We start from the raw sequence: 15,099 nt of genomic DNA, 5'->3' as shown, positions 1-15,099 counted from the left end.
TCACACAGTGCCCTATACTGCACCCACAACCGCATACTACTCACACAGCCCCTATACTGCACCCACAACCTGATACTACTCACACAGTGCCCTATACTGCACCCACAACCTGATACTACTCACACAGTGCCCTATACTGCATCCACAACTGGATACTACTCACACAGCTCCTATACTGCACCCACAACTGGATACTACTCACACAGTGCCCTATACTGCACCCACAACCTGATACTACTCACACAGTGCCCTATACTGCACCCACAACCGGATACTACTCACACAGCCCCTATACGGTACCCACAACCGAATACTACTCACACAGTGCCCTATACCGCACCCACAACCGGATACTACTCACACAGTGCCCTATACTACACCCACAACCTGATACTACTCACACAGTGCCCTATACTGCACCCACAACCTGACACTACTCACACAGTGCCATATACTGCACCCAAAACCGGATACTACTCACACAGCCCCTATATGGTACCCACAACCTGATACTACTCACACAGTGCCCTATACTGCACCCACAACCGCATACTACTCACACAGTGCCCTATACTGCACCCACAACCTGATACTACTCACACAGTGCCCTATACTGCACCCAAAACCGGATACTACTCACACAGTGCCCTATACTGCACCCAAAACCAAATACTACTCACACAGTGCCCTATACTGCACCCACAACCGGATACTACTTACACAGTGCCCTATACTGCACCCACAACCTGATACTACTCACACAGTGCCCTATAGTGCACCCACAACCTGATACTACTAACACAGCCCCTACACGGTACCCACAACCGGATACTACTCACACAGTGCCCTATACCGCACCCACAACCGGATACTACTCACATAGTGCCCTTTACTGCACCCACAACCTGACACTACTCACACAGCCCCTATACTGCACCCACAACCTGATACTACTCACACAGTGCCCTATAGTGCACCCACAACCTGATACTACTAACATAGTGCCCTTTGCTGCACCCACAACCTGATACTACTCACACAGTGCCCTATACTGCACCCACAACCTGACACTACTCACACAGTGCCATATACTGCCCCCACAACCTGATACTACTCACACAGCCCCTATACTGCACCCACAACCGGATACTACTCACACAGCCCCTATACGGTACCCACAACCTGATACTACTCACACAGTGCCCTATACTGCACCCACAACCGGATACTACTCGCACAGTGCCCTATACTGCACCCACAACCTGATAGTACTCACACAGTGCCCTATACTGCACCCACAACCGGATACTACTCACACAGCCCCTATACTGCACCCACAACCGCATACTACTCACACAGTGCCCTATACTGCACCCACAACCGGATACTACTCACACAGCCCCTATACTGCACCCACAACCGGATACTACTCACACAGCACGTATACTGCACCCACAACTGCATACTACTCACACAGTGCCCTATACTGCACCCACAACCAGATACTACTCACACAGCACGTATACTGCACCTACAACAACCAGACTATAACAGGACAACACATATATTGCATCATCAACATGACAATGCCAACAAAGGATGACATTATATTAACAGTGCTCTCACTTTTTAACTACTTACCATGAAAAGGGATGTGGGGAACCTGGTAGAGGAGGGTTTGCAAATACTCCTGCAAAGATTTGCTGGATAATACTGTGAAAAAGAAAATGATGGAACAGGTTAGTGCTTTCATACAGTGACCAGTCTTTACAGCACAGTGCGGATTGTACAGCCCAGGAGAATAAAACCAAAAGAGTAACATGGTGCAGGTTTAACAAATAAAGGTTAGGAAGACCACACTCACCCTTCAATAGCCGGAGATCGGTCAGGACGTGAACTAGCACGGGATCGGTACCTCGTCATCGGCTGCCTGGGTGGCCGACGGGTCACTCTCAGGTCTGCGTGAGCCTGGTGACCCCGCTCGTGGTCTCGGCCATCTTGGTCCAAAGAGCTGGTGTTTAGGAACTGTCGGAAGTCTGGAAAGAACATTGTGTGGTCTAGATGGTCCCAAAGCTGTGGAAGACATAAGCCAAAATGAGTCAGTGGGCCTGTTAAACTCACCGCACATATCTCACAATGAGCACTAATACACACAGTTTGACTCACTTAGAACTGGAGGCTTTTCAGGTAAAACATGTAAGACCAAGGGCAGATTAGATTAGCCATTGGTTCCGATCAATCACAAATATGTGTTTGGAGAAAACATTTTTATGGTGTGGACAATGCTCGTAAAGTAGGAAACCGACAGCAATCTTGCTTTAAAATAGACTCTTGCAGAACACTCTATATAAAGCACTGATAAAGAATTTGAGCTTTAAAAGCAGAGGCCGTCAAGGAATACTAAACATGACTTGAAAGCAGATTAAAGTATCAAATGGTGCTTCTCACTCACAAGTCTGCCAGCCATAGGCATGGGATGCTTGTAAGCCAATGCAGGCTGATTTTACCAGAATATATATATATATTTAGTGTTTTTTAAATGTTTTCTTTTGTTTGTTTTTTTCATAAAGTTTAGGCTGAAGAATGATTTATAGCCAGGTGACAGGACAATCCAGGATCTGCTAAGCTTGCTGTGCTTTCTGAAGCTTCATTGATGATCTGCTGCCCGTGAAGTCTGAGTACTAGACGCCACCTGCGAGAATCCTGTCCCCGAATGTAAAATAAGACTCTAACAAAGCTATTCTCCAGCTGTCACACACAGCAGGTTACCCTGGAATACGTGCAGGTCAGGCCGAACAAGGAGCCGTCTCTTCCAAGAAACCAGAGGGTCTATCAGATCGTGAGGTGGGTGATGCACAACAGTAACTGATAGACATCTGCAATGTATCCGGTACGTGCCATCTCGAGTTATAGATTAAGTCCCCCCCCCCCCCCCCCCAAGATCTTTAACATTTGTAATTGTGAAATCATTAAAGGGAAACGGTCGCTTCCCTGAAAGTTACACCAGTAAATAAAATATTGAAAATCACCCACATCTCTGCTGGACAGGGGGGAAGGGAGGAGGAGGCAGGCACAGGTGAGTTTAACTTACCTGACTGTCCCTCGCGGGCAGTGCCATCCTCTTCCGCTCCTGTAGCTTTAGCGCGAGGAGCAAACATCACTGCATGCGCAAGAATACAGCATTGAGGTCTATGGAGGAGACCGTGGGATCCTCTATAGATAAAGCCAATATCACTGGTGACGGCCGGTCGATTGACCCTTCTTGAGGTCAGTAGCTCCGCCCATTGTCAAGCAGTGTCAGGTGTAGGAAAAACACAGAGACAAAGTTGTCCATACTTTGTGTCAGTATATCTTTTTTTTTTTGCAGTGCATAGAATTGGTACATGCAGGCTTAAAGTGCCCCAAAGGCATTCCTCAAGCATTTCCCTCGTGTAACATGCGAGGCGTTGTATTATCAGGCACAATTTTATAATAACATAGCAGGTAAAACATTGTAGCTTCGACTATAGGTATTCAATCATGCTATAAACAGGCTTGGTTTGAGCGTAGGTTAGAGTAGTAGTTGACGTTTGATATACGCATACATTGCTAGGCAGGTAGATCATGCACAGTTGTTATGGTTAATGTGCTAGGCTAGTGTCATGTGGTGATGCTCGTGTTTGGCACTAAAGTGTAGTGTCTGTGTGACAAGCTGAGTAAGCAACAGCATATATGACAAACATAACATAGCTTTGGAAGAGAGGGTTATTGTTGCTGGCTATTGTGAGGCTAAGCTGAGGTACTGTTATCAGTGTACAAGTGGTGTGGTCGGGGCTCAGGCCGGTGTCATGCTTCAGGAGGTGAGCTTATGAATGTGTTGTCCGCCGTCCTCAGCCCATGCCTCTTGCTTGCATCAGTGTAGAGTCTGCGTCAAGGTCTGCTTTATCTGTGCCTTTTCCCGATGTGTGTGAGCATAGGTTGCCCTGCAGGAGTTCGGAGGTGTGCTGAGCCTGTTTGCCAGATCTCTAGAGAAGAGAGCGGCCGCCTCTCCTCGGTTTGATCTCCAGTAGGCCTTAACGGGATTGTAGGGTTCCTACACTACAACACTACACCGTCACGAACTACATGAAATACTCAAAGGATGGCCTCTGTTTGATTGGTCAGATTACCAGAGAGGTCATTCCTGCTCCTGAACCCATGACGGAGGACTTTGAAGCCAATTAAGTTGGGCATTTTGAAGGATAGTCATTCAGGCTTACAAAGAGTCAGCCACTTATGTATCAAACCACCTACCAATCCATTGGATACAGGAGCATGGCATGAGTACAGCATGTGACAACACCCAGCTACATTGACATACTGCAAGTCAAAAGGATGAAAACATAAGCTGAAGAGGTCCTGCTTACAAACACATCATCCCTTCTACCTACTATAGAAATCTAGCGTTGACGAGATGGGGAGGAGGCGGTGAAGAGGCGGTGAAGAGGCGGTGAAGAGGCGGTGAAGAGGCAGGGTGGCTGTGAAGCTAATAGAAAAGGAAGGTATACTTAAAGCATCCTCTAAAGGAAAGGATTAGCAGAACCTGTCTTAACATATCAACACATGGGAACTGGCATTTATAAGGACACCCCAAGCACCCACACATTTAAAATACAGGTCAAACTGGATATGTTGTTAATGTTTATTTTAACAATGATTTCCAAGCAGCCACACAGTGCAAACATCAGGTCATTTTTTGATTTCATGTGTTAATTGCTTGCCCTTCAAAACTTGATGTCTGGGGAAGACAAAGTTTAGAGGACTGCGTGCAACACACTGCGGGGTGCGGCCATAAAAGTGCCACTCTGGAAATCTGAAATCTGAAATCTCTATAAGCCATAATCTACATACAAAGAGTAGAAAATAAAATAAAAAAAATCTTTGGCACTTAAAATAGCCATGAGTGGGATGGGATAAATCACATGGGTTTAGAGGGTGTCAATGCGTCCAAAGATATAGGTGGAGGGAGGGGGGGGGGGGGGGGTTAAACTAAAGGTAGTGGTGGGAGGATAATGAAAAATCAGACAGATTATCAAGCACATTGGGAGCTTATATAAAATTGAGACTTTGGGACAGCAATGATCTGGAACATTGCATTGGTTTCCACGGTGACAGCACCACTTTGAAAACGTTGACCTAGAAACACTCTCGGTATCGTACCACAAAACACAGTTAATTGACACAGACACTGAAAATTGGGATAAAGCAGGGAGAGGCACAGGGGGTACGTGGGAGCATCACAGAAAAAAAATATAGATTACAAATGAGATCGCTGCAAGAAAGCACTGCGCACACACAACGAAAAACAAAACAAGAAAAAGGACTCACGTCTGCAAAGTGCGTTGACCCATTGTCGTCTAACGAGCTCGCTCCAGAATCTAGAAAACTAAACAATTTACAACGAGTTACACAGGTAGCGCTCCACCCAGTCTGTAAACATCACTTCGGAGAGATGTGTGACGCGTTAACAAGACATAGTCCAGGAAGGACAACATAGTTTGCGTGAGTAAAGGACAGAACGTGGTTTATTTACTGAACAGCGCATAGTTATGCCCTAAAAAAGTGAGCTGCACCATTTAGGCCAAAGTAGCGGCTTTGGGAAAAAAATCTGCAACTCTATTATAGTCACAGCTTGATTATTGCAGTCTGGTTTCGGCTCCCTCCTATGCAGTCTTCAGTAAATAAACCCCACGGAGGTAGAATTCCCTATTTTACATTAACTTGCCTAGTGCAGCTTTATTGACATGTACTAGGCTGTAAACTTGCACTTCAGCCCTCGGTAATTGTGCTATCACAGTTTACGGTCTTTTCTAAGTGCGTGTGTTATGAACGTTTTTTTTGCTTGGCTTTGTAAACAAGCACTCAAAAACTAATTAAACGCTGGCGAGTTGTTTTGAGAATGCAGACCTACGAACCTAGCAGCCACATTCCCGTGGTGCGTTATAAGACTGATCACAGGTTAACCTTGGAGCTATATAATGTGTACAGTCACCAGTTAGGAACTATAGGTCAGACCGGAAGATCTGTTCGTTTGTTAGCGATTTTCCTTGTCTCAAATGGACCTTGACTTATACTATAGCCGTAACAGCAACCTACTGTACCTGCCAAAATAGACCAGGAAAGGCCAGCAGATGACCCCTCAAGCTATGTGAATTATCAGGGTTAAATGCTCTAGGGCAGACTGGACCAAAAGCTATGCATTTACTAAAATGTATACATTCACAAAAGGTGGCTGCATCTTTAAAAAGAAAAAAGAAATACAAATTGTATTGGTCACTGTGCATAGAATGAACACAATTACGGGATATACAAGCATCAACAGTGAAACCATTTTTCATACATTACATTTGAGATAAGGCAGCCACATAGGGCTAAGTCAGCATATTACGTAAAGGTCATCAAACAATTTACATATCATATTGTACAAATTAAGCGCTCTTATAGAACCTAAAATGGTGCCATGTTCAATTAAACCATTCACTTAAGGGGGTGGCTGCGTCTTTTACACTGGGCCTTATTCAACAAAAAAATATTTAAAACTTTTTTTTTTTTTTTTAAATGCTCAAAAAAAAAAAAAAAAAAATGAAAATGGCTGAACTAGTTAAATTTACACGCTCAGCTACAGCATACCTCTCCCAAGTTAGGACGAAGGTGGGCAAGGTAAGGAGGGGCATGTCAGTGCTACTGTTGGCATCCATGGTGAAGCCCAAAATGGTGGGCTTGCCCATGAAGGTGGGTCCATGTAAAAAGCTGCACACCAGACTGACTGACTGACCCAACCGCCCCCTTAAATCGGCCCCACTAGAGGCTGCTCATGCTTAGAATGCTTGTAAAATGGTCTGAGCGAGCTTAGATTTTTGCATTTGGTTTTCAATTTAATCTAATTCCATATTTTGTTAAGAAACCTAATTGTGAACACATAATGAAACAAGCTTACATTATGAAAGTGAATAATCACAGTCACTGCTAATCATCCCCCTGTGGGCCCACTGTTGTAGTAATTATAGTGTGATTAAGGAATGACTATTTCACTAGAGGGGAACTGATACTGTACCAATATTATGCTGGGGGGTGCAGGACTTGCTGATCAATTATGACACTGTGGGGATTGGACTGAGGGCATGCTAAGTTTTTTTGTTTTCTACAGTAATATAGATATTGATTGTACCTGCATTTCCTTTTCACAGGTTTTTTTTTTTTTTTAGAATACCTCCCTATTTAGGAGGGACAGTCCCTAATTTTGGCCCAAACCCTTTTGTCCTTCTTTTCTAGGAGCTCCATATTGTTGGAGTGTCAGAGTGTATAACAGAGCTCCACAGCAATAATACTGCCAGTAATGTGTCTGAGTGTATAACAGAGCTCCACAGCAATAATACTGCCAGTAATGTGTCTGAGTGTATAACAGAGCTCCACAGCAATAATACTCCCAGTAATGTGTCTGAGTGTATAACAGAGCTCCACAGCAATAATACTCCCAGTAATGTGTCTGAGTGTATAACAGAGCTCCACAGCAATAATACTGCCAGTAATGTGTCTGAGTGTATAACAGAGCTCCACAGCAATAATACTCCCAGTAATGTGTCTGAGTGTATAACAGAGCTCCACAGCAATAATACTCCCAGTAATGTGTCTGAGTGTATAACAGAGCTCCACAGCAATAATACTCCCAGTAATGTGTCTGAGTGTATAACAGCGCTCCACAGCAATAATACTCCCAGTAATGTGTCTGAGAGTATAACAGAGCTCCACAGCAATAATACTCCCAGTAATGTGTCTGAGTGTATAACAGAGCTCCACAGCAATAATACTCCCAGTAATGTGTCTGAGTGTATAACAGAGCTCCACAGCAATAATACTCCCAGTAATGTGTCTGAGTGTATAACAGAGCTCCACAGCAATAATACTCCCAGTAATGTGTCTGAGAGTATAACAGAGCTCCACAGCAATAATACTCCCAGTAATGTGTGTGAGTGTATAACAGAGCTCCACAGCAATAATACTCCCAGTGATGTGTCTGAGTGTATAACAGAGCTCCACAGCAATAATACTCCCAGTAATGTGTCTGAGTGTATAACAGAGCTCCACAGCAATAATACTCCCAGTAATGTGTCTGAGTGTATAACAGAGCTCCACAGCAATAATACTCCCAGTAATGTGTCTGAGTGTATAACAGAGCTCCACAGCAATAATACTGTCAAAGTAATGTGTCTTTAAACTACAAAAAAAAAATTGTGTTTAGAAATCAAGCATACAAATTTAAGCCCTTCACTCAAACTCCCACTACTCCTAGAAAGCAGAAATGACTATATTACACATCAGTCACAATACATACAATAAAAAACAAAGAAAACGTTACTTGTGCACTATCCCAAGTCCCTATGCACATTTAAATAACTGAAGGTATATTAGTATCACAAGTGTAAGCTCACCTGCCATGTCAATGCAAAACCTCGAGTCATACTAACAATTCACTTTGCTGTTTTCAGCTAAAATGTAAAATATCTAATGAGACAGAAGGATATTTTTGAAAAATCCTGCACCCTTATTAACCCTTAAAGGACCACTATAGTCACCCAGACCACTTCAGCTCAATGAAGTGGTCTGGGTGCTAGGTCCCCCAAGTTTTAACCCATCAGATGTAAACATAGCAGTTTCAGAGAAATTGCTATGTTTACATTTTTCAGAGAAATTGCTATGTTTACATTGAGAGTTAATCCAGCCTCTAGTGGCTGTCTTCCCGACAGCTGCTAGAGGTGCTTCTGCGACGCTGAATGCGAAATTGATTGAGCACGTAAAACGTCCATAGGAAAGCATTGAGAAATGCTTTCCTATGGGCGTTTTTAATGCGCGCGCGGCACTGGCTGCGCATGCGCATTCAGCTCCACTCGGGATGTGAAGTCGGAGGGGGAGGAGAGGAAAGTGGCTGAAGGGGTTTTAACCTCTTCAGCCCAGCGGGAGGGGGCCCCTAAGGATTATATAGTGTCAGGAAACCGAGTTTGTTTTCCTGACACCATAGTGATCCTTTAATAGGGTAGGCAGCATCATTGCAACATGGCTGTGTAATACAAACATACAATATTACGTCCTGAACTACACACAGGGATTTGGGACAGAGCGCAAGTAACTTTTTATTTTTTTAATTGTGTTTAGAAATCAATCTGTGTAAATAAAAAAAACAATCCTGTTCTTGATTACATTTTAAAAACACAGATTGTTATTAGTGATTCAATAAAAACTTATCAGAACAGCCTCGCCCCCGTCACACCCCTACAAATGAAAGTGCCCGTCTCTGTTTATGTGGAATGTTGGGAGGTATGCTTTAGAGCAGGGGTTCCCATCCCAGGCCTCACGTACCCCCTTACAGTCCAAGATTTGGGGATTACCCTGTTGTGTTTAAGGTGTTTCTATAAAAGAAAAAAAAAAGAAAAAACGCTTTCAACACAACAGGGTAATCCCTAAATCTTGGACTGATAGGGGGTACTTAGGAACTGGGTTGGGAACCCCTGCTTTAGAACTGCACTGGGGGGGATTGGACTGACTCGACACTGCACTGGGGAGGGGGGGATTGGACTGATCCGACACTGCACTGGGGGTGGAATTGGACGGATCCAACACTGCACTGGGGGGGGATTGGACTGATCCGACACTGCACTGGGGGGGGATTGGACTGATCCGACACTGCACTGGGGGTGGAATTGGACTGATCCAACACTGCACTGGGGGGGGATTGGACTGATCCGACACCGCACTGGGGGTGGAATTGGACTGATCCGACACTGCACTGGGGGGGGGGGGGGGATGGACTGATCCGACACTGCACTGGGGGTGGAATTGGACGGATCCGACACTGCACTGGGGGTGGATTGGACTGATCCGACACTGCACTGGGGGGGGATTGGACTGACTCGACACTGCACTGGGGGGGGATTGGACTGACTCGACACTGCACTGGGGGGGGATTGGACTGACTCGACACTGCACTGGGGGGGGATTGGACTGACTCGACACTGCACTGGGGGGGGGGATTGGACTGATCCGACACTACACTGGGGGGGGATTGGACTGATCCGACACTGCACTGGGGGTGGGGGGGGAATCGGACTGATCCGACACTGCACTGGGGGGGGGGGGGGGGGATTGGACTGATCCGACACTGCACGAGGAGGGATTGGACTGATCCAACACTGCACGGGAGGAGGGGGGGGGGGGAGGGGACTGGACTGACTGGGTATCACACTGGGAGATGGACTAATCAATGTTACACTGGAGAAATCTAAAACTGAATATATATTACATTGGGCGATTGGAGTGATTGAATATTGCACGACAAAGATTGGACTGATCATATATTATACTGGAGGCATTAAGGGTTAACAATTACATGGGGGTGGAAAAGAGACCACCAGAAAAACAGTTATGGTTATATATGTTGGCTTACCTGGAGTCCTCGGTCACCTCTTCAATGAAACCAGAGTCACACCTTGGGCAAATGTACTCCTAAAACAAAAAATGGAGCCACGTTAGCGAGAATGCAGAGCACAATTATTGGTTACAGAAATAGTAGCACAGCAGATTACTGTAATAAACAATAGGATTGCTAAAGGCAGATTAGGCCGGGGAGCAGATCCCCAGCAGAGAGACAGATCTGTTTCGGTGATCCGAAAGTAAAGGTAGTGAACATATAAGAAAACAAGAGAGTCTGAGGAAGGAGAGGTCAGAGCAGATTGAAAAACAAACAGATATTAGGGAAGAAGCAGAGACAACACCCTTTAACCCTCGGATAGCCGTCCCCTGGTTAAAGGGTTAACAGATCAAATCACAAAGAGACGCGCAGCCAAGCTCTTACCGAGAGGCCAGTTTCTGGCGTTTGACAATACTATCCCAGGAATACTCTTACTGCAAAAACGTATTATCAACACATTTAAAGACTTTCAGGAAATTGGAGAAACACGAGCGCTCCACCCACAATAAACTCCTACCTGGAATAACACAGGGCACGTAGCACCTCACTGCTTAATCTGTGCGCGGAATTAACCCCGTCACTGCCAGGTAACCACAGAGTCCATTTATAGAGCGTCAGCATATACCACAGCGCTTTACAATGATAAAATGGGGATATTTGACAAGTAAGAGGTGAAAAAGGATCTGCTTAAACGAGCTTCCAATCTATGAACATAACATTAACTCCGTCACTGCTAGAGGAATATCTGGGTATAGCATTAACCTAATCACTGCTGGGTCGATAATCACCAAGTGCTTACCATCACTATCCCAAGCACTGGAGGGTGCTCAGTGCATGCTATTAACCCCAGAACCACTGGACAGCTAATCAACACACCATTAACCCCGTCAATGCTGGATGGGTCACCAGTGCATGTAATTAACCCCACAACTGCTGGTTTGGCTAATCAGGGCATGGCATTAAGTGTGGCCCTTTAACTGCATTGCTGCACTGCAACGTGAGTGATCAAAACACAACTGTGACAACAGCCAAGTCACGGATGACTGGTGGCTCACCGTATACTTTTTCAGTGTGTAACCTTCCTGGATGAATAATCTAAAGATATTCCCCATACTATTTACATGACCGTAAATAAACTATGGCCCGCAGCAGGGCCTCTCCGCCAAAGGAGGGCTCGCACAGTGTATGTGTTAGACTTGATTTGTGTACCCAATGTAGAGAGCTACAGAACCAACAGTAACTATAACAACAGAATCTCACAGTATCTCTCTTTGGGAGAGACTGTCCAAAGCCAGCTTTTCCCTTTGAGTGCCGGGGAAGTTTAGGTTTTTCTCCCTCACAGGAGGCCAGACAAGTTACAAGCTTTTTCCTTTTGCTTTTTCAAACTTGTTTTCTTAAAAACTATTTATTTACAGCTTACTTGCATAAACCCATACATTGTTCTGGGTACAGATGGAGCTCTCTGTAGCAGATTTAGTATTAAAAGAAGGCGGTAAGGGCTGCCAATTTATTTAGAAAATATTTTTTATTTCTGTTTTTGCCCGTAATAATTATAAAACGGCTAAATGCAAGCCCTTACAAAACCGAACCATAGGGTTAGCTAACCCTAACACTAGAGTTATAGAAATGTATAGGGTGGGAGTAAGCAGGGTCTAACGTTATAATGCGAGGGTTGTGTCCCCAAAGCTGGTGGTGGGTACCAGTGATACCCAGTGACATCGACAACACGGGGTAGGGTTAGAGCACTGTCATCTGCAGCCAGGGCAGTGATGGGGAGCCTGTCTCTGGTTGTATTTGCGACCCCGCATTGACACGGACAGTAATGATTACTCTCCGATGAGGAGATGCTGCAGCCAACTGAAACAATCGTAGGGCAATTTTTCTGCTAGGAACCCTGATGGCGGTGTGGGGGGAGCACACAGCGTGTCCTTTACAGGGATTGGCTTATAAAGCCCACTTTCTTTTCCCATTTAAACACACAATGTAAACACGGAAAAGGCTATAAAAACAGCAGTTCCTCTAGTTTGAAAATGACATGTTTTTATTCACACAAACAAAATTTGAAATGACGTTTCCCAGATGAATAGACATCACAGGGCCAGAAAAGAAGGGCTCCAAGTAGTATGTAACTAAGCTGCCAAGCTAAACATTCCTAAAATGGTATCGTGCCTGGCAGTACACACACAGGGCATACACTCTAAGGCCCTCTGAAAATGCTGGGAGGGAAGCAGAAATCCATACACAGAGGGATTCCTCTCACAAAAACAGAAAGATAAGCATAAGCATAATAAAGTAACAAAATAAACAAACAAACAAAAACACAAAGACCAAATAAAAACAGCCAAGAACACTACTATATAATGACAAATCGAGTCTAGAAAGGAGTCGTGTATACATTAAAGTAAATGAAACATGTTTAAAGAATGCAGGTTGTAGTGGTTATGGTGCCTGGAGTGTTCCTGTCCCCCAACAAGCCTTAACAAAACACTATAGCGCCCTATAGTGACCCCCCCTTCAAACCCCCCTAGAGCACAAGGGGTTAAAAATCCCTTACCTGAATCCAGCACTGATGTCCCTTGGCACTGCTTCGGGGTCAGCCTTCGCTCCTCCCCCTCCTGCCCTCAGCCGGCGGGGGAGACCTGATGCGCATGCACGGCAATGGATAACGCGCTCGCATTTGAACAGCCCCATAGAAATGCATTACACAATGCTTTCCTACAGGGTTTTGGGTTACGCTGGATGTCCTCATGCATTGCGTGAGGACGTCCAGCGTCAGTTAGGCAACTAAAAGTCGCCTACCGACCCGGAAGTTCCTCTGGTGGCTGTCAGGTAGATGGCCACTAGAGGTGGAATTAACCCATTAATTACATTTCAAGGGTTAAGGGACCTGGGAATATGCACCCAGACCACTTCAATGAGCTGAAGTGGTCTGGGTGTCTATCGTGTCCCTTTAATATTCCTTCATCTAGCTATGTTGTCCAGAGAATCCACTTGTAAGGTCAGGCCATTGCAGAGGGTATGTAGATGAGCCATTAGAGTAGCAGAAATGATTTGCTGCTGGCAAGAACCCAAAATGTCCTCCTCTGTTGCTTAAAGGTGACCAAGTCAAAGCACTGATCGCACCAAAGAACTGCTAAGTCTGCAGCGGATAAGCTGCAAATGTCCTTTAAGAGTTGGATTTTTTTCCTCTCATTGCTGAGTAGCCAGGTTGGCCCCCATGGACTTTACATATAGCCGACTGGATGGCAGGATGTTCAAGACTCCATCTTCCAAGGTAGAGGATGATGTACGTTTGAGGCCTTTGAGGTTGGGATAGGAAGGCAGTAATGATCATTGATTTATTTGTGGAGCTATGTTTTCTACCTATGACAGAGTGAGAAATTTGTCTCTGCAGAACCAACAGGGAATATGTGCATCTGGGTGGAAATCTCATTCCATGGATGTAAACATAAAATGGCGGCCATGTGCGGTGTGAAGCCAAGGAGTCAATTATAACTGCCCTAGGAGTGGGTGCTGCAAGGGGGATGGGATTGGCAACAGAATGCCCAAATCCTATATTTTACCAGAGGATCAGTTGGTGGAAAGTCATTTCCAAGAGTTTAGGTTGGAAAAGCTCTGCCATCTCGGGCACATCGGTCACATGTCTGGTCTGAGGAGTAGTCCTCAAGAGCGGAGAAGCTGGTGGAGACACCAATGCTGCATGGAAGAGATACCAGTAGTAGAGCTGACTTGATACTTCGTCTAAATAAGTGTCAGACAAAGGCTGTATGGTCCCTAATAAAAGTTTAATTATAGCAAATTGCATTTCTCAATGAGGAGGCAGTGGATCCAGAGATTGGGATTTAAACAAGTAGTCTAGTATTCTAGGGTAGGTGGGTAAACCGTTACGTGATTGTTCGAATAAAGAAAAACAAAACAAAAGGGAAAACATTTATCTATTCTAAACAGTGCCTCACTGAAACAATATACATGAGAATAAAAAAAAATAGATATAAATATGCTAATGATTTATGGGTACTCTACCAAAATCAGCGTTATATTTCTAGGAATGACTGGAAGACAATAAATGATCTGTGTGTCTGTCTCTTTAACTAACCCATTCCATAAGCACTGCTCTACGGTTATAAAAACAAACAGAAAGTTAAGATATTGAAGATACAGTGTAAGCAGTTAATCAGGAAGGGAAGGCCATATGCAATCTGGGTGAGAACGTGGAGATTTTTACATCAAGTGGAGTACTAAGGTCACTGTATAACCACAAAACCAATCCTATACATTTCTTTATTAAAAAGAATCGGTCGTTGTCTTATTTAGTTTAAATGGGTTTTGGACAATCTAATGGAATGATTAGCATTTCTATAGGCCCCCTTTTGTGTTTTCTTTTATGTTCAAGTCGTGCAGTGGTGTTGCATTAGATCACCAATGACAAAGGGGGGGGGGGGGGGGGCAAGAATAGCAACACATGCCCACTATTTAGGACATTTAGGATGTGAGGGAAGGGGGAAAACACCAATCGGTGCCCTTTCCATGTACCAAGAAGCAGCCCCAAATGTTATACTTTAGCTGTGGAGTTTAGGTATATTTTTTTAGCAGTGAACATGCCCACAGATCACGGCATT

General features: G+C 44.7%; 2 protein-coding genes across 2 annotated transcripts in view; both read right to left on the bottom strand.

Moving 5' to 3' along the window:
- ARHGEF2 (Rho/Rac guanine nucleotide exchange factor 2) overlaps window positions 1–15,099 on the bottom strand; it is a 602,646-nt gene that overhangs the window by 66,755 nt on the left and 520,792 nt on the right. The window lies entirely within an intron of this gene.
- The window catches only part of RNF115 (ring finger protein 115), a 71,369-nt gene that overhangs the window by 8,948 nt on the left and 47,322 nt on the right, over window positions 1–15,099 (bottom strand). Inside the window, exons 2-5 of the mRNA XM_063440019.1 lie at window positions 10,457–10,515; window positions 5,347–5,404; window positions 1,865–2,073; window positions 1,642–1,713 (exon numbers count right to left, since the gene is read on the bottom strand). Of these exons, the coding sequence (XP_063296089.1) occupies window positions 1,642–1,713; window positions 1,865–2,073; window positions 5,347–5,404; window positions 10,457–10,515 (398 nt within the window). The remainder of the gene's footprint in view (window positions 1–1,641; window positions 1,714–1,864; window positions 2,074–5,346; window positions 5,405–10,456; window positions 10,516–15,099) is intronic.

Source organism: Pelobates fuscus, chromosome 13 (assembly GCF_036172605.1).
Source record: "Pelobates fuscus isolate aPelFus1 chromosome 13, aPelFus1.pri, whole genome shotgun sequence".
NCBI classification, from domain to species: domain Eukaryota; kingdom Metazoa; phylum Chordata; class Amphibia; order Anura; family Pelobatidae; genus Pelobates; species Pelobates fuscus.
The sequence above is the reverse complement of the archived record's forward strand: the minus strand, read 5'-3'. Positions and strand labels throughout refer to the sequence as shown.